The sequence below is a fragment of the Podarcis vaucheri genome (assembly GCF_965113315.1).
Source record: "Podarcis vaucheri genome assembly, chromosome: 15".
NCBI classification, from domain to species: domain Eukaryota; kingdom Metazoa; phylum Chordata; class Lepidosauria; order Squamata; family Lacertidae; genus Podarcis; species Podarcis vaucheri.
Genome location: NC_138753.1, coordinates 8,135,630 through 8,155,168, shown reverse-complemented (window position 1 = coordinate 8,155,168; position 19,539 = coordinate 8,135,630). Strand labels below are relative to the sequence as shown.

The 19,539-nt window shown below is 41.5% G+C and overlaps 2 protein-coding genes across 52 annotated transcripts in view; one reads left to right on the top strand and one right to left on the bottom strand.

Annotated features, from left to right (window-relative positions):
* MSI2 (musashi RNA binding protein 2) overlaps nucleotides 1-19,038 on the top strand; it is a 410,358-nt gene extending 391,320 nt beyond the window's left edge. For 22 of the 40 annotated variants that reach the window (XM_082201257.1, XM_082201256.1, XM_082201273.1 and 19 more), the window contains 3 exons: nucleotides 5,194-5,402; nucleotides 7,977-8,054; nucleotides 13,595-19,038. In XM_082201257.1, the coding sequence (XP_082057383.1) occupies nucleotides 5,194-5,402; nucleotides 7,977-8,018 (251 nt within the window). In that variant the 3' untranslated portion in view covers nucleotides 8,019-8,054; nucleotides 13,595-19,038. Of the gene's footprint in view, nucleotides 1-5,193; nucleotides 5,403-7,976; nucleotides 8,055-9,726; nucleotides 9,909-13,594 lie in introns of those variants that run through there. The other 18 variants (XM_082201278.1, XM_082201272.1, XM_082201267.1 and 15 more) reach the window with 7 other exon arrangements.
* The window catches only part of LOC309519979 (uncharacterized protein), a 70,040-nt gene that overhangs the window by 6,933 nt on the left and 43,568 nt on the right, over nucleotides 1-19,539 (bottom strand). For 4 of the 12 annotated variants that reach the window (XR_014214095.1, XR_014214096.1, XR_014214097.1 and 1 more), the window contains 2 exons: nucleotides 19,242-19,317; nucleotides 14,007-15,106 (listed from right to left, as the gene is read on the bottom strand). Coding sequence is in view for 2 of the 12 variants with exons in the window: in XM_082201323.1 (XP_082057449.1) it covers nucleotides 10,889-10,921; nucleotides 13,119-13,225; nucleotides 19,242-19,317 (216 nt within the window). In the remaining 10 variants the exon portion in view is untranslated. Of the gene's footprint in view, nucleotides 1-5,712; nucleotides 5,861-9,039; nucleotides 9,107-10,042; nucleotides 10,922-13,118; nucleotides 13,226-14,006; nucleotides 15,108-19,241; nucleotides 19,318-19,539 lie in introns of those variants that run through there. The other 8 variants (XR_014214103.1, XR_014214098.1, XR_014214104.1 and 5 more) reach the window with 8 other exon arrangements.

The following is a 19,539-nucleotide window of genomic DNA, read 5'->3' as shown; positions in this document are numbered from 1 at the left end:
CAGACTTCACAAGCAAATCCTGAATGTACAAACAGTATCATTCATATGTGTGTGTGTTTAACAACTGTGAAAAGATACATTTCAATATGTTCTGGTGGTTGGTTGCAAGGCTACTTGGAGGGGGCAAGTGTCCCTGAAGGTGTGGGGGCACTGCGGGGGCTTGCTCCTGTTCCCTAAGTTCCTGCAGTCTAAAACAATTAGCCCCCAAATTGTTGGGCAGAGAGTTGGGCAGAACACTGAGAAAAAGTCCCAAACCTCTGGAATCTGATAAGTTTGCTCACACTTTCTTGCAAATTGTCTGTTTTGCAGTTGTTGTTCCCATTAAGAAGGACATTTCCCCCTATCGATATCTTCCAGAATTCCCCTGGCAGAGTGAGCTTACTTGGCTCTTTCCACTAGCACAGCAGAGACCAGTTAAATGCTCTCCCTAGGTAGGAGTGCAGGCAGTGGATGTCATTTTGGAGAAGGAAAAAATACTGCTCCAAGCAACTTGGCCTTGTGTGCAGTTGTACATCTCTACTGGTGTGCAATCAGTTGAGGCTAAACTGTTGACATGGCCCTGTGGGCTTGGTGCACTGTATTCAGGCTCACCCTGGGGATGGGTGGATGATGCAACACCCCCTTCCCCCTGAGTAGTGTTGAACGTTTGACTGATCAGAGAAGATTTGGTTAACTGTCACACAACAGTCAATAATTTTTAAAGCATTAACTTTTATGATGACAACAAAAGCAATAATCATTAGATCACTGTTATAGGGAAACAAGGCTGATATTTATTACTACTACTACTATTATTATTATTATTATTATTAAAATCTAATTTTGTTAGGATACCTGGCAAGGCATCTATAAATGCAAACAGTTCACAGGTCCTAAAATCTTTTGGTCCCAGGCAGGATTCCTATGAACTTTAGGAAGCTTCTGAGAGTGGAAAGCCTTCCCAGTCCTCTGAAACACCCCAAACTGAAGATTAAATCCCAACAATGGAAACAATGCTAGGGAAATAATTTAAATTAGAGGTCTTCAACCTCTGATTTTGAGGTTTTGAATCCATGGCTCCCTTAACCGACTACATTCTTTCTGTGGCACCCCTGTTGGGCTGAGGAACCCATTTATGTCATCCCCTGACTGCAGAGTTGGCAGCCTCTCATCCTTTTTTGAACACCCTTGTGGAGGGTTCCCTCAGCCTCCTCTCCTCTCCCCTCTCTACTTGGGAGTCCTCTGAGCAGCTGCTGTTGCCGCCCCCGGTCTCTGAGCTGCCCCCACCCCCAAAACAGCCCCCCCATGGCACCATTCACCTGCAGAGTTTATAGCCAGGGCTGCTGCAATAAACAGCTGTGCAAGCCTTTGGGAGGCAGAGACGTGAGAGGGCATCAGAGGAGGGAGGGAAGGAAAGAGGGTCAGAGGCCTGTGTTGCCCGTGGCACCTCTAACCATCACTCAAGTTACCCCAGGGAGCCACAGCATCCTGGTTGAAAATCACTGATTTAAACAAATGTTTAAAACCCTAGCCAAGGACATAGGCGAGCAAGAGTGAACCTGCACCCTCATTCCTTCCCTGCTGGCAAGAGCCCAACAGGTTGTTGGATGAGGTATATAAGCTGCCTTTGGCCCCCACCACCTTCCCCTCCCCAGTTTTAAGATTTCAGCCTTGGTATTCTATTTGGATTGTATCCTAGAACTGGAGGGTGGGCCTTCAGTTGCAAAACTGCATGAAAATGAAAACAGAAAGAAAGCAAAGTACAGTACAGTTTAAAAGCCAAAGCTCCCTTTTAAAATGCAATAGTGCTAGGTAAGCAGTGTTCCCTCCAACAGCAGCTGTTTTCTTCTTTTCCTCCACCATCATCATTATGGAATCTTAACCACTATAGGGAAAGGGAGTAAGAAGCCCTTCTTCCTATCGTTGCTAAGAAAGGAAGCATCATAAAATAAATCAGGCATTCCTGGAATATTTATTCAAGCAGTTGAGACAAAAACAGTCCTTGAAACCTCCTACTTCGCAATACTTTTACAGTATTGGACCACCATTAAAGAATAGATGATCAGGCTGCCAAATCTGACAGATCAGTTGACTGGTGTGTCAATACTCCCTCAGCGCTTTGGGCCCCCACAGACAGGTTTACTTATACCTGAGTGGAGATGGAGGGGCTTGTCTTTTATCTATTGAGAATGCTGTCTGTATATTAGCTTTGCATCCGTTTTTCAGAAATGCACTCATTTTGGTATCTAGCCATGAATCCTGAGCCAGCAGGAAACAGACACAAAAAGGAGCAATGGAGATAACCGTGGGCAACCAGGAACACAGTTAGAAGCGGTCAGGGAGCCATCTTGCTCAAGGCAGAACCATCTCTTCCATCAGTTTCCTCTTCCCAAACACATGGCAGCTCCTTTGGTGCACAATCCTGAGACAACTAAAAATTATTATATCTCTTCAAGTTCCCTGTGCTTCTTTGTAAACACATTGAAATAAGGAGATCCCTTTGCTATCTGGGCAGCTCCCCAGCAATGACCTCTATATCAGAGGCGGTTTTAGTGCAGTGTGAGCATTGCAGCCACACAAGGCATGCAAGCCAAGGAGGGCGCCTTCTCAAAGCCAGGCAAGCGCTTGGCCGGCTTCAGGAAGGAGGTAGGAGGGCTCTGGCAGGGTCCTAGCGTCCTCCTTCCCAAAGCCAGGCAAGCGCTGACTGGGCTTTGGGAAGGTAGGAGCACTCTGGGACCTTGCCAGAGCCCTCTTATCTCCTTCCCCAAGCCCAGCTTAAGTCGGCACCGCGAAGGCTGTAAGGAAGGCGTCCACTGGCCTCACACAGGGCGTCCTATTACCTGCCCATGTCTGCATGGTGGCCATTTTGAGCTTCCCTTGGATGCACCCATCCTACCAGGACTCCTCACCTTACCAGGACAGCCACCTCTGGCTCACACTAAGGCAGCCTCCATCTGGCGTGATTTAAAGCCACTTCCATGTGGAGGCTCTGCATCACTCACTTCAGAAGCCTAAGCATTTATTTGCCTGGGTAACGGAGGCTTTCTGGTGAGCTGTCAGCAAGGCCTGTATCCACTTTACTGAACTGGAAAAGAAAAGTCTGCTCTAGCAAGTTAATAAAGGGCCTCTGAATATCTCAGCTGGATGTTTTTCTCCATGAGTGAGAACGCCAAATGTTAGCTTGACATTTAATCTTTAATATTTTTTTAAGTACGTTGTTTTGCCATTTCAGTCCAGCACAATGCAGTTACTTTCCTAGATCTTTCTCCCCAGCCTCAGTGCTGATTGTGGTCACCTGTCCCCCTGCCAAACACTAGGGATACTGCTTCATGCATTCTCTGCATGCACACAGACCCCATTTTATCTCTGCCAGGTTAATACTTATAATATTTTGCTACGGGAGGGGCTGCACATTTACAGCTAGCCTTTATTTTAGGACTTTGCAGATCTGTGTTGCTCAAGATGTACCAGATTTGTTTTTCAATTTATCTATTTTTTAAGTATGGGTGTTCGTTAGAGGTGGAAAGATTCCCTTTTGGTGTGTGAGGCTTTGGGGGAAGCCCCTTTTTTCCAGGAAATGTTGTGGAGTTTTCTGTAAATAGACAAACAGCTGTTTTCCTCAAAAGTGTGGAATCTAGCAAGATGCAGAAAGAAAACTAATGTGAAATGCCATGGGGCATATTACTCCCAGATAGTTTTTTTCTCCCAGCTTGGGAAAGGGGAGGCAGGATTCCCAACTATACCTCCAGGCAACATGGCATTTTGACCTCTGGGGAAACTTACAAGCTTGCATCTTTGGTGGGCTGAAAGATTCAAAGCGATGGTCAAGGCTTTGCAACCTCCCATTTCACTCTGCCTAGATGTATAGAGGGAACGGTGCTCTGTAGTTTGTTGTCAGAGAGGGCAGGCCCTGTGTCTTTTTGCTATTTAATCCTGCTTCTTTCTCTTTTTTTTCTTTAAAAGCATTTTTCAGATACTTCCACCAATTATTTTACATATCAAACATCTCTAGACAATGCAAATAGACCAATAACAGCAAAGGTTTATTTAATAACAGCGTTCCTGGAACATCATTTTCTAGGTTTGCATTATAGTCGGAGCTATTTGAGAGCATCTTGTTCAGTATAATTAAGCAATAGGTTTTAAAAGGTCAAGAATGATCAGCTCAAGAAATAGCACTGCTTGCCTTGATATAGTCATGAAGGCAAGTGGATGGTCTCAAAGCATAAAGCTGGCAGTTTTCTCTCTTTGTAGCATACTACTTATGGTTCGGTCTTCCTCCTCCACCAAATCTGCTAATTTCACTTTTTCTACCAAATAGTTGACAAAAAGAGATGCATCGTGCTTTCAGCTAAAGGAGCTGACTTCCCTATTACTATTTACATTTTTTTCCTCCCTACTTCCCTCTCTGGAAATAATTAAGATTATAGGATTGTTTCTGCTTCTAGCTACTCATTTCTTTGTGCATTCCGGTAGTGCCCAAATAATAGTTTTGGAGATGGAGACAGACACTTATTATTAGGGGAGGAGGAAAGGGAAACCAACCCTCCTCTGGTACCTAAAACACCCCAAATGTTCCATTGCATATCATTTGTTTGTTTGTTTGTTTGTTTGTTTGTTTGTTTGTTTGTTTTAAAGAAAAGCATTTCAAACCTCCCAATCTTCATGTACCTTGAGAGCTAAAAAGTGGGTGGGTGGACAGGACATATATTTCATCTGAAAGTTTTCAGTGGATCCAAAAAACGGTTTTCTTTCTTTGCTTATCAACATTTAATATCAATATTAACACAATGTGTAGTCTAAAACTAGTTCCTTTGTAGTTTGCATGGGATGTGAATGCTGTCTCGACGTGCCCAGATCTAGAAAACTCGTTTTACTACTGCATGAGCATCAAATCAGATGTTGAAAAATATATATTTTTGTGATAATTTGGTGAAACTGAGCACCTACCGTCTCTGGTTGCAGTAGTGTGTTGAATGGTTTTTTTTTTTTTCCTTCTCTCTTTATACATATTTCTATATATTTGGAGCTCCAAGCTTCTTAGTAGTATGGGCTGACTATTATTGAGTACTTGCTCTCCTATCGCATGGCCTTGGTTAAGTGTTAGAAGTTGGACCTAGGCTGTTTTCTTTTCTTTTTTTAGTGTTTGGCTTTGTAATAACTGTGCATGCTCGGCTTCTGGCCTCATACCCAGCTTTATTCTCTGCACACCAGTCTTGAATAGCTACAGTGCTCAACCGAATTTTGGCGCACCCGCTTCCCCGGCAGGCTCCAACCCAGCCCGGCCCGGAGGATTCCCAGGGGCGAACAGCCCGGGTCCCGTTGCAGACCTCTACGGTACAGCCAGTCAAGACTCCGGTGTTGGTAACTACATAAGTGCTGCCAGCCCCCAGCCTGGCTCCGGCTTTGGGCATGGAATTGCTGTAAGTAGTCCTCTTTGTTTCCCCGTTTCTCCTCCTAGCGTGTCCTGGGCTCTGAAATGAGCAGAGTTAACTGCCAACGAGTGCAATCCCTCCCACCGCTGTCAGGGTAGGCTCCTGTTATAGAAGCTACTACACTTTCTAAATAGGCCTTCAAAGCCGCACAAAGCCAGGACTCCTGCCTGTCACGTGTATTAGAAGCTAAATTGAATCTATTTGTGTGGCTCTGCCTTTGCCCCGGCATCCTCTATGGATTCCATATACCTGAAGCTTCACTTTCTTTTGATTGTAACAGCAAACCGTTACACTTCCCTTGCAAGGTACAATAAGACTTCATTCAGCCAGACCACATATTCAGATCTTTTGCCAGATACTGGACTTGCATTGTGCTCCGTTATTCCAGATAAACGTCAGCTGCTGAGAGGTGTCCATTTGACAGAAGTTGCACTGTGTATTTATTTCTGTAAGGGGGGGACAGAGATTTCCTCTGATCCATCAACCTTCACAGCACACCAAGTATGTTTTTTTTAAAATTTTAGCAATGTGTGTGCGCTTCTGTTTAAGGAAACCTGTTAAGTTTTTTTCATAGCAATCTTACCCAGGTGAGAGATCTCACTTTAGTGCTCCCACTCGAGCAGCTGAAAGATAACAAATGCCACAATCCTACAAAAACAGGAGTGCTTAATTTCCAAAGGTGTGCTTAAGTTTTTTTCTGGCTATAAGCCACCCCACCCCACCCCCACAAAAATGCTTACATGAGCTAATTTTGAGATCCTAAAATACAGGTAGATCTCCACTTACATGTTACATTCCGGCTATTGGGCATATAAGGGAAATTGCACAAAGGCAGAACGATCCCCGGAACAGCTCTTCATAACCATCCCTCCCTGTCTAAAGTCGTCACTGAGTGGACCTTGCCCCCCCCCAACCCACTTTGCTTATTGGGCTCTGGAAGGCCCTGGAGGGCTCCCATGAGATCTCACAGGAGCCATTGCATAACCTTAGACGGCCTTCCTGGGGGTTTTCCCTGATCTCCCACCCCTCCTTATTTTAATTTTTTTCTGTGATCTGTGTAACGCTGGAATCACGTATGTAAAATCAGTGTAAGATGAGATATATCTGTACTCCTCCAAGCAACTTCCATATCCCAAAAGTTATAAAGGTTGATAACTCTGCTCATGCTCCCAAGAATCTGGGAGCAGCTCCTTGCACCCTAACCCTTTGTCAAAAGTAGATGTATGAATATGCAGAGGAGCAATTTGCAGGAACACTCCTATAACCTTAAAACAGGAAGCAAGGAATGGCCTGTATCACTTTTTTAAATTTTAGCTGGGCTAGAAATGAAGTACTGATATAATAACACTTAGCATGGAAAGTTGCCTTGCTCCTGCACCTTACCAGCTACCCAGGAGTGAATGGATTCACATCACCAGAACAGGGGCTTCTTTCTGTGCCATTATTTCGTATTCAGTTTTAAGATCTAATCCATTTTTGGAAGGTGGAGAAAGGTTGCATAGTGTGTGGGTGGAGGAATGGTTATGTGAATCCAATTTACAAAGAACTGAAGTTGTTGCTTTAAATCTGTTCATCTTCATCTGCAAAAAAGTTTTTAACGTATTTTTTTCTCAAGCCAATACAAGATGTTTTAGTATTAATGTGGTGTGATTATTAATTTGGAAGCGGAAAATTACTAATTTTCGAGTGGAAATTTTGCTCAAGAAATTTGCATGCAAGTCCCCCCCTCCCCCATCTCAATTCTACTGTGTTCAATTGTGTGTGTTAGCATGAATGTCTGACGCTGTTTAGTGGCCAGTTAACCAAATTATTTTAAGCCAAACGGATTATTCCTGTCCATTTTCTTGTATCTGGAGCTATATCCTAATTAACCCAAAGTGCAGACAAAGTTCCAAAAGTGCTTTACTGCGTTAAAAATGTTAACACCCGGACATGTATGGTTTTTGTTTTAATTCCATTCCCCTTGTAATGTCAGCTGGGTAACTTGCAAAATCCCATTGGATCAGCTGTACAGTGAAAGACAGATTATTATTCTGTTAAGACCTACATCAATCTAAACTGCCATCTATCGCCACTTTGCAACACCCCTCATTTCCATTTTTCGCCTAAAGAAAGAAAAGATCGGGTTGTTCTTGAAAACGTGTGCGCTGTTGACCTTTTGCAGCAGCCTGGCTTCCAAAGAATAATACAGCACTCAGCATTGTGCTTTGTCTGCACTAATGTGGCCTTTAAAATTATTTTGTGTGTGCCTGCACACAGCTGGCTCTTTAATTTTACGTTCAATAACATTCTACAGAAAGTAGCTGCCTTTTTAATACCTTTCACGCCATCCATTTACTAACAGCAGCTTAAGAAATTTACTTTTCAGATGTGATCTTGGAAAAATATCCCTAGAATTGAATCCACAGAGATGTTAGCAGGACTAGATTGCAGCTTTTCTAAATATTCATGCTGGCACCACACACACTTGAGACTTTTGATAAATCCATGCAAAAAATAAATAAAAATCACAATCTCTTCCCATGTATCACACTGATGACATTAACAATTGTACAATTTTAGGGGCCTTTGATTGCAACGGCTTTTACAAATGGATACCATTGAAACGTTACACAGGGTTGGTTGCCATCTCACTTGGAGGTATTCCAGTATATAGCATTTATATTTTCAACTATGTCCCTTATATTTTGTCATTTTTTTTACATTCTTACACTTTTCTTTCTTCCTGTCTTTAAATCCTTTTTTCCTTGTAAGATTATTATTATTATTATTATTATTATTATTATTATTATTATTATTCAGTTTTCTGGGATGGAAAGCGGAAAGGGATCCTGAGCAAATTTTGCTAAGTGTCTTTACATTTATTTCATTTTTATGCAATCGATTTGATTATTCAGATACAAAGAGCTGTTGAGGAATCCTCAACCTTCTCTGAGCATTTTTTTTAATAAGTACCATTAATGTGGACTAGAGACTTGTGGAAAAAGCAGCATTCAAAAGTGCAATGCTTTACTGCTTCAAATCCACCTCTATGTGCTATGTCAAATCCTGTAGCACAATAAGAACTGTTAGTACTTTCAGAACAGCTACCTCAAATTAAAACTATCCACTTACTAATGTCCTATCTGGATCCCTGCCTGTTTCCTACCCTTCAACTGACCACCCCAATGTGGGGTCTTTGCATATCAAATTATAAATATTCAGTCTAAAGAGTAAAAACAACTCCTAGAAAACAGTCCATGACCAGATTATATACACATATATCTAAATGTGGTAAATGCTTTATTTTGCTGCTAATTGCATGCCTTCTAAATTCCAAATCAGTGCATGGAATTAAAATAATGATTGCTGAAATTAGGAGAATTTGGCATGATGCTTGTGAAATGCTTTAGGAATGTCAGAGGGGTGAATAAGTATATGGTGGTGTGGTTTAAGTGACCCAAGGTTTTTCGACCATGAACAAATGTGTTTTTAAAAAGGTTCTCAAGGATGCTAAGGCATTTGAGTTGCATCTGTTCAACACACACCCCCTTGCAAAACACATAACAATGCTCCATGATTCTCATCAGGCAGCATGCTCTGCATCATACCCAGAGTGTGACTTGAGGGCACGCGATAAAGATACCTTGCTGAAACTAAGCAGGTCTGAGTCTGGTTAGTGCCTGAGATTCCCATATATGCCAGCTTGAGCTCTATGGTGGAAGAAAGACAGGGTACTATTGAAATGAATAAATTCTGTACTCGTCACTAACCTTTAGAACATGCAGTTGGGGAAGGGCCATAATTCAGTGGTCAAGCATCTGCCCTGCAAGCAAATGGTCCCTGGTTCAATCTCCAGCATCTCCAGGTAGGGCTGGGAAATATTTGCCCACCTAAAATCCTGGGGAGCTGCTGACTGAGGTGGATGCACCAATGGTCTGACTCAGTATAAGTATATGTTTCTGTGGAGTATGAGCTAAGTGACTGGCAGTGAGATACAACAAAAAGAAAACCAGGACACCATTCTAGGTGAATCAGGGTCTCAAACTGGTGCCATTAACGGCTGCTTGCTTATTATGTTAAAGTTACTAATAGCAACCAGGTTCAAATGCAGTCTTTCTACTCACAGAAAAAAACACTACATGAGCAATTAAAAATGGTGTTTTGGTGCTAACAAGTGTTAACCAGGTAACCATACGGCATTAATTCACCCAGTACCCACATGAGCGCTGTAACCGCCATTAACAAGGCAATAAGCAGTGGCTGAAATAAGCCCATTTCAAATGAAGAGCATCTCTGTAATTTGTGCGCCATGTTTTCTTCACTCCACTAGGTATCTTCTGCTGTAGCTTCAGAGACATCTAGTCCTCTGTGAGCCTTGTTGAGAATACCTTTTGTGCCAATCCTTGTTTCTTCTTGACAACCACACAAACACACATCTTCAGGCAATAACGGGCCCTGGATAGCCTTTCCTAACCTGTTCCCAGTTACAGAAAGGTTGTACCATTTGGTCCACATACTTCTGCCAATCATTATTTTTATGCTTAACATTGGAGTCCAGTGAAGTCCTTCGCACACAACATTTCAGTAATTCTCACAACAGCCCTGCATGATAGGTAGGTAGGAAGAGCTGCAGGTCGGAGTTGAGGCACAGGTACTAGCATAGCTCAGTTCATGGCTGAGCTAAGCTTTGAACCAGGATTTACTGGTTCATAGCTTCCTCTCCAAGCTGTATTTTTCACGTCTCCCCCTAAACACGAAGACAACCAAGCAGGAAAGAAGCTTGGGGATCAGAAGCTCAGAGGTGTCAGACTGTGCTACCTCCATCCACTGCAGCTGCCTTGTCTGACAGCTTCCCATAAGCCTATTGGAAAAGCCAAGCTACTCAAGAGGTTTCCAGAGAGAGGCCTTGCTTGAAACAGACCCAGAGCCTGATAGCTGAGTGGGCACAAACTGGCAAAAAAAACTAGCCATGGCTAATTCCTACTGACACCAGCATGATTTGAGTTAGCTGTGACTCAAGTTTCGCTCTGTTGTTTTCAAGTAGGACTTTGCCACAAATGACTTTTGCTGCCTTAAACCCAGGGCCTTGCTCTGAGAATGCCTTCTAGGGAACTTCTTGATATGTGAGGCCTGATTTCAGGTGTGTTGGGAGAAGGTATCCCTTCTGGCACCAGGCCAAGTAGAATGAATAAAGAGCTTGGTGGATAGAAACATGAAGTTAATTTTTAGAGAGGCAGTGTGAACACGCGTTATTTAGTTGTCTCATTCTCACTGATTACATTGTCTGAAGCCAGTAAGAAAAATAAAAAATTAGGTACCAGTGGGATTCAATAACAATCACTTCCATATCCAAGTCATTATTACAAATGCAGCATGCCTCTTTCTTAGCTCCACCAGGGCGCTTAGTTACCCGCCACTCTCTTTTCCCTTGTCATGTCACGCTCTTTATTTTTGCCCCACCACCACCTCCATCAAAGAGCACAGGTTCACCTTCATACTTGGTTTTGAAGTCCTGTGAAGAGGGCCTGTTTCAGAAAAAGGAAGACTTTACATCAACTATTGGCCTGCTTTTTCATCCAAGTTGTTTGCCAACCACATCTCTTACTTTTCTAAAAAATGTGTAAATGAAGTTCCCCCGTAGGTTCCTGGAGAGCAGCCATGTGTCTGGGATGGCTCCTCCCTCTGGCTGGATCCAATTATGGTCCCAAGTAGAGGAGACTACCCAGGGGGAACATCCTTCTCACCAGACCACCCTGCCTCATGAGCTGGATGGTTGGGATCAACTTGAGCTCCTAGCTTGTCTTCTGTATTTTCTTCTTCTGCGTGTTTCTTTGTCTCCCTGCCTCCCCTTTCATTCCCCATCTGCTGTTAGAAACTGGGGGCATTTGGGAGGCTGCTCCTGTAGCACAGGAGGTTTGTGGTCCACACTGGCACAATTGCACAGAAGAGGAGGAGGCAGAGAAAGAGAGGAGCCCCAAGTGGGACGGTGGAGAACATTGTGCCCAGATGGCTGAGAGGGTTGGCACAATTGCTCATCACAGCAAGCAGGCACTGTGAGATTCACTGAGGTGATGGAGAAGCCTGCAGAGCCCATTTGGATCTCTCCCCACCCGCATCTCAGCCTTGGCTGGCATCAGCAGCCAAACACTATGCCCCGCAGCAGGGCAAAGTCACCCTCAAAGGGAAACGTGTTTTAAGAACCAGAGGCCTCTGAAGCAGGTGAACAGGATAGCCCTCCAAGCCACGTCCAAGGAAGGCTAAAGCCCTGTGCTGCAAGTGAACTGTCAGTGGAGGGGGTTAAGTCCTCTCAATACTGCGTTTGTCTGGGGAAAAGGAATTCTGCCAGGTCCACACCAGCAACAGGCCTTTCCCTGCCATTGCAGTCCCCCTGTCCAGGACTGGAAAGGGGTAAATAAGTACGTAAGTCCCATTGAAGGAAGAATGATGCACTAAGTCAGCATTCCTTCTGCCCTCTTCCTCTTCTCCCTCCTCTTTCCTATTCTCCATCTTCTGGACACAAGTGGTCCATCTTAGTGGCATATTCCATAAGGCATGGAACCAGCAAGGCCAGACTGTTCAAGAAGGCATACAGCAGGAAGTTAGAATGCTTAGGGCAGAGGCTCTCTTGAGTGCTCCCTCTCCAGAGAGGTCAAAGCAAGGAGGCTCCTGGAACTGCTGTAAGCCAAAAGCTGCCTTTCCAGACCAGCGGCACTGCATGGCCATGCATCACTCTCCATGTTCAAGAGTTATGAAAAACTGAATGGGACATACCAGGAAACATAAACCATCACACAAACTAGTCAACAAGTGACACTACTTCCTGCCTAAGCTGATGGGAAAGCTGAATGCACCAGCAGTAGATTCCCCCAGGAATCCATGATAAACATGCAGGGGCAGGTTGTGGGTGGAGGAGCTGGCCAACAGGGATGATGTCTCCAAAGCCCATAAGGATGGTATGAAGAAAAACTCTTTTGGGGCAACACGCAGTAGGAGGGGCCATCTCAGACACACGACTTCCTTCCAAGAACCCCAAGGAAACAGAAGTTCTTCTCATTCACAAGTAACTCCAACCTATAAAAATTTTAAAGGGTTTGTCTCTAATTTTGAGGACCTTGTGGCTCCACAGTGCACGACCTTAAAAGGAAGACAACACTTGGAACATAGGAAGGTGCCTTATACTGAGTCAGACACACTGGACCATGTAAATGGCTCAGTGCTATCTACACGGGCTGGCAGCAGTTTTTCAGGGTTTCAGACGGGGTCTCTCCCAGCTGTACCTGGAGATATCAGAACTTGAACCTGAGACCTTCCGCATACAAAGCATGTGTTCTGCCACTGAGCTATGGCCCTGGGACCAAGTTATTGTCAATATTAACATCCCTGGCACTTAACAGAACCCTGATTTTCTTGCATGGACCTAGAAGCAGAGAGTCCCTGTTTGCAGCATTAGCTCCCTGCCTGTTTCTGTTTTAAGGGTAATTCATATTATGTGTAAGTTACCTTCTAGGTAGGTCATTTGCCTAAGAGTCTCAATCACCCCAGTTCCTCTTTCCCTATCACATTTCTCGGCAGATAGGTGCAGTTACCACATGAATAATAGACTCTGTGTGTATGCTGCGGTGCCATTAGAGCGGCAGAAAGCTGGAGAATTTGATATTAGCCACCGAAATCAGATTCCCTAAGAATTTTAAAAAAGAAAAAGAAAAAAGATTAAATTCTGACCTTATACCTGGAAGCTGCGCCCGCTAACATTTCAGAAGTTGGGAGTGGGGAGGCTAAATCTGCTTTCCACCAGTCAGGGGAGGGGACTTGTGCGGCCGAATAGCTCCCTGTGAATCACAGAATAAGGAGGCATACAACATAATTGCATAGTGTATTTAAGCACCAGAATTCCACTTCCCCTGTTTCTAAACTTGAGCTGATGTGGTGCAGCATTTTGATATTCTTAACCTGGTTGGTTACACACAGCTCTGGATATCAACATGCATAAGTCCCTCGCCCTTTAAGACAAATGTATGGTGGCCTGTTGGGAAACAAATGACATCCCAGGTACACCACCTTCAAAGTGTGACCATAAAACCCATAAAAAGGCCCCTAGAACTAGTAACATGTCTCTGAAGTGTTGGCTATAATTGTTGTTGTTTTTATCTACTCACACACACTCTCTCTTTTTTTCCTTTTCCAAAAACGCGCTGTAGAGTATATCTGGATGTCCAGGCAAGACAGGGCGAAGTTTCTGAATGGTTCCATGTTTAGGTGATACATCATCAATCAGACTTTGAGCATTGCATCATCACCAATAACCCACACAAACTGGAGGTGGCATTCAGCGGACTTGGGTTGTCCACAATCTCTATCATCTCACAAACCTGCTGTACTATATAGAACAACAGCTTTTTAAAGAAAAGAATATGTGTATATATATATAATCCATTTTGTTCATTTTATTATTTTTCTTGATGTTTTTTCCCCTTTGAAATCTATTTTAATCACTCTTTTGTAGTATTTTGACATAGGCTTGTAGTCACGTAGACCTACTACTTTGTGTATTTAGAAAAAGCCTAACCATAATATAACTGTTTATATATTACGAGGATTTTTTTGGAGGGGGGCTTTGCTTTTTAATAACCTCCCACCCCTTTATTTTGTTTTATGTACTTTTGTCGCTTAAAAGAAGCTGAAGTGGTAACACGATTCTCAGTTGACTGGTACCAATTCTGAAGCTAAAAAAACTTTTTTCAGGTGGAATTTAGCACACACTGAATTTAGAAGTAGAGCAAGCAAGACAAGTGAGCGGACATATTCTATTTATGCTGTATAGGGAATGGGAGGCTGGCTCAGTAACAAGATCTCTAGCAGTTCTTTGTATTAGTTAACCTAATTATATCTATTTTCGGCAATAAGGCAAGGACCACAAAGTTTTTTGTGCGTCCTTTTTCTATAAGTGCATTTTTTTGTTGTTGAAAAAGAGGCGATATAAGGTTTTTTGAAATTGTGATTTCTGAAAAAATAATAATACTGTAAATACAATTCCATTAACTTACATATAAACTATTAAAAAAGAGAAATGCTTAATATTTTTGTGATGGAGTCAGACTAAGGCAGTTTCTGTACTGAACGGAAGAAAAAGACAAAGATTAGGGGCCCCCGATCTGCTGGAAGCTTCTCTTCTGCAAGTGCTTTGGCGTGAGCAGAAGAGGCCCAAGGGCAGGGAACTGCCCTTCCTGGCTCCCATTCATCTCGCCAGCACATGGAACGGCAAAGCTCCCAGTGGGTCGCACCCTGACATTTTTAAACGTTTGAGATCGACTGCCAGAGCTGGCCCATAGCAGTTAGATCAACACTGTTTAGCTTGCTCTGTAGGTGTTAGACCTTATAACTGTACTAGCGTCATACCAGCATATTAACTAGACATCTGTGCACAGCTTATAAAGTAACAGTCTAGTTACATTTTTAAGTTAAGAAGGAGAGAAAAAACTGCTTTTCCCAAGATTGATAAAGCTACAAATATAATATTTAAGACGGTATTTAAAAATCCAAGCACACTTTTTTTAACCATTCTTTAGATCACCTGACTGACTGTCCATCCATTTCAGCCACCCTGACGCCTTCTATAGCTCTCTGGCCAAGCGAGTCCACTTGGAAGCTCCCACGCTGTGGGCAGGGGGTGCAAATTAAGCCTTGCATCTTCTCACCTCATCCATTCTTTCCTATATTAACAAATTAGGGAAAGCAAAGTTGTTGTTTTTTTAAAAAAAGAAAATATTGTTCTGAATACCTCAGTGCTACAAGTTTATCACCCTAGACGCAAGAGAAGATTTAATTTATTGTAGATGAAAACAGATTTGAAAAAAAAAATGTATAAAAAACATCATTGCACTGTGACTGGTAGGGAAAAACTGACAATTTCCAATTTGCACATGTTTAATGTTTGGCTGTTATATATATGGTCCTCTGCTGGGGAGGAGTCTTATGAAGGATATTTTTTAATTTAATTTTTTAAATATGGGTCAAATAGGCCAGCAACAGCAACTCGAAGTACAACACAGTAGGTGATATTACAAGCATAACTATAGTGTGGATATATTCTTTTTTTTAACATTAATATTGACAAGGTTTATTAATATTTTTTTAAATTGTTACGTTTATAAATTTGGTACTCTAGGTACAGCCAGAATAAGACACTGAATGCGACATTTGTTAAGAGAAAAAAAAGCTGCTGCGCTCCTATTTTTGTAAAACTTTACTAACAAGTAGGCTAACATAGTTGTTCAATAGACAAGTTAGAGCAAAGCATCTTTGAACACTCACCGAGGCACCATAATGCTAACCGTAAGGAGGGGGTAGGGTCTTGTTTTTAAACAACAAAAAACATGGGTTTCTTTGTTTGTTGTTGGTTTTGGGTTGTTTTTTGTTTGTTGGTTGGTTGTGTAATGTCTTTGGTTGTACTATTATTATTATTATTATTTTCTTATTTCAAAACAACCAGGTTTAAAAGCCAGAATGCTGGAAGCTTTTTAAAATGGAGACTTGATCAAGTAGTACACTAAATAATAATAATACTATTAATAATAATAAATAAAGAAAAGTAATTAACTGCAAACCAAATTCCCTGAGAGTCAAGTGTGTAAAAAAAAAGTCAGGGAATTTTTTTTTTATTACTCTTTAATCAATGTAGATGACATCAGAGTACCACCTATCAGGGACGACTTCTCTGAAGGCTCCTTTCAAATGATGTAGAGTTCTCCCTCCCAGGAGCTCTGCGCAGCTCCCATTCATTTCAATGGAGCTTTCCTGTGAGGAGTTCCCGGGAGCGTGTGCCTGTACTGTATACTACCATGTGTTCCTCCTCGTCATTCATTCCCTGTCACCTCATAGCAGATTATTTGATCATTGTTGTATGTTAATAATGTATAAAAATGACTATCTTGTAAGAGTGCTGTCCTGATGCTAGTGTAGTGACAAACCCCAACCCCTTCTCTTTTCTTCTCTTTCTTCCTCTTCTAGTACATATTGGTAGTTGTATCGTAATTAAGGTTAAATACATAGATGTAGTTATTCAGATTTAGGACCAGTAAGGATAGAACTTTCTCTTATTTAAGACAAAACGAAATGCTAATAATTTTGGGCAGGTGTTTTTTTTTAAACTTAAATTTTCTTTTTGTGTTTTTTCTTTCTGCTGATCTCATGTGGTTTCAACTAACCAAAGGTCTCACAATGTTAAAAAAAATAAAAGAAGAAGAAGAAGGAAAAAAATGCTAGCAAAACCACTGCGGCATTTTATAGATTCCCCCACCCTTTGACTTTTATAAAGAGGGTGTGCCATACTACCTTAAATGCTAACGCTAGATATGCAAAACTGGATTTTTTTAATTTATTTTTTAAAATAAAAAAGAGGGAGGCATGGTATAATAAAATGATTTTACTAAGAGAAAAAATATTTTTTTAAAAAAGAATGCTCAGAAGAAAAAAATTGATAACCTGTGTGAATATGTTTTAGATGTTTCTATACCTTTTGAAAAGCCCCAGTGGCCCATAGCACAACTTGTGTGGAACCTGGTATGTTTCTGAAGTGGCTTCCTAGGCTAAGGTTCATTTTAGTTCCCTCACTCATCTAGAAATCTGTTCCAGAGGATTTGGGTTCGTTTGTTTGTTTTTGAAAACAATTAATTTTAGCACAGAAGGCTCAGCTGCGTCCTTATTTTAGTCAAGGTGAGCAGGCAAAAAGCCCCATCTTCAGCATCTCATCATTTTGTTCCAAACTTCCCCTTCCAAACAATGCCTTGGAGTTAGCAAAAACCAAAAGGCAGGAGCAGAATGGTGTAAACAGGGATTGAAAAGCACCACTCAAGTACTGTGGTGGATTCTTTACACACCTCCATGGAGAAAGCATTGGAAAATGCTGCTTTGTGCCTCAAGTTAAAAGTTAATTTTTAAAACAATCTTGTGAAAAACCAGAGGCCAGGAAACTCTATGAGAAATTCTCTGCTTGTTTCCGTGGCGTTTGGATGTCAAAATTGATCTAAAAGTTTGGAAAGAGCTTGGCATGAAATCCTGGCATACTTTTCTTTTTTGCTACTGACTTGAATAGAGGGCCAGAATTTCACTCACGGGATATTGGGAGTTTTTAATTCACATTGCCTGTTTCTCTTCCCACCGAAGGTGTGGAGAGGGGAAACAAAACACAGCCCATCCAATCTTAACTTGATTAAAATGAAGAGCAACCTGTCCCTTTTTTGTTTCCTATTCTACATAATGTTCATTTTAATTTGAATTTGTAGCTTGGACTTTAAGGTAGCATGGCTCTGTTGCTGTAATTTTTTTCCCCTTGTACAGCAGTATATACACAAGCTGATGAATGTTACACATCTTGCTAGGCTAGTTGAATCATTGGGTAATTGTTGGTAAATAATAATGACCTGAAAGGTGTACAGACTTTTTTTAATTTTCTCTTCTCCATCACCCAGCTATTAACCCTGTACGATTCTTTCAATCTTGAGTGTGAATGAGGGCTAGGGACTCCAGCCACCAAACCACCCTGTTTCATTTGCCATCTAATTCAATGCAACATAAAACAAAACTAAAGCAATATAGTTTTCCTACATTTTTTTCTTGAAGGTCAGCCATGGTTGTGTAATATATATATTGCATATGAAATTGTTTACAAAAAAAAATACTAACTACTTATTTTTTACTCTTGGGTGTATTTGTTTTGAAAGGTTTCCTTTTTGTTTTGTTTTGGGTTTTTTTCTGAAAAGCAAAATGGTTGGAAGAGCAAACCGAAGCTAGTCTAACTATGTTTTGAGTGACAGGGGGCCTTAGACACACTGGCAGATTCCCAAAAAATCTGCATCAATACACTGTAGAGTTTCATAAAGTGCGCAGAATCTAATTCCAATCCATTTTCTCACTGTGTGCAAGCACTACATGAGATTCTGCAAGCTAAGCAATACTTTAATACTGTAATAAAAAAATTACCAAAAAATAAAAGGAATTCAAAATCAAAGTGATCTGTTTGCCAGTTACCAAACAATCAGAATGTATTGTCTTAATATAATTTTGTTTCAGACAAAAACAAACAAACAAAAAAAGAAGTCACCCGTGCTATAGAATAACCTGTGTTTGTACATATGCCAACACCACCACACATGTGTGGGATGTGAGTGTCAATTGAATTCTAGTGATAGCAAAATAATCTCACTGTATATGTTGTACGTTTTGAATTCCATCAGTAAATCCAATGCAAAGTCTCAGCATTTTCAGGTGGTTCTAAATGTACTTAATCAACAATGACACAGTGGCCAGGCCTAGCCCCTTCCTTTTATATTTTAGTATGAACTGATGCGAACTTTGGTAGTGACTTTTTATATACATATATAAATATATATATACATACATATATATATATACGTGTATCTATATATATCAAGCATCTTTCAGGTCTCTGTGTATGGCTTTCCGAAGCCCTGTTGTAAAAATATACTACATGGATGGGGGTCTCTCACATCACAGATGTGGAAAGTATAATTTTATATTTGTATTTTCAAATAAATAAGTTTGTGAAAGGTTTCCATCCTCTACTGTGGTCCAGAAAATCAATGTGTTTGTCTCAGAAAAAAATAATAAAAAAATCTGTTTTGAACAGTGTTTTATGATGTGTCATTTGCATCAGTCGCTTGACACCTAGCTGTTAATGTCTATTTTTCCACTTCCCTTACCTGCATTCATCTCAAAAAGGTGCCCATATGCTCTGGTTAGTCAATCATCATTTCTTAATTACTCTGTTACAGCGGACAAGGTGTTCTACGCATTTCCACATCTGCTAGGGAGGAGACATAAACCTACCTGGCATGAAGGTTCTTTTCTTGATAACTAGATGCCCCATTCTTTTAATCACGCTCGTCTCCTGTGCATCAGAAGTCTGAAAGGCAAAGTTTCAAGAAAGACTTCAGAAGGATGTGTGTGACATCATAGCTCCCAGGGATTCATGGATTATTTTTCCACAGTCCCCGCCAGGTGGGTGCTTGCAAAAAGAGTCACCGGGACTCTTAAAAACTAAAGCATCAAACCATTTATCAAGCCACCACCAACTAGCATCAACTTGACCATTATGGTTTTGGATAACAAGAGGTGTTTAACTGCC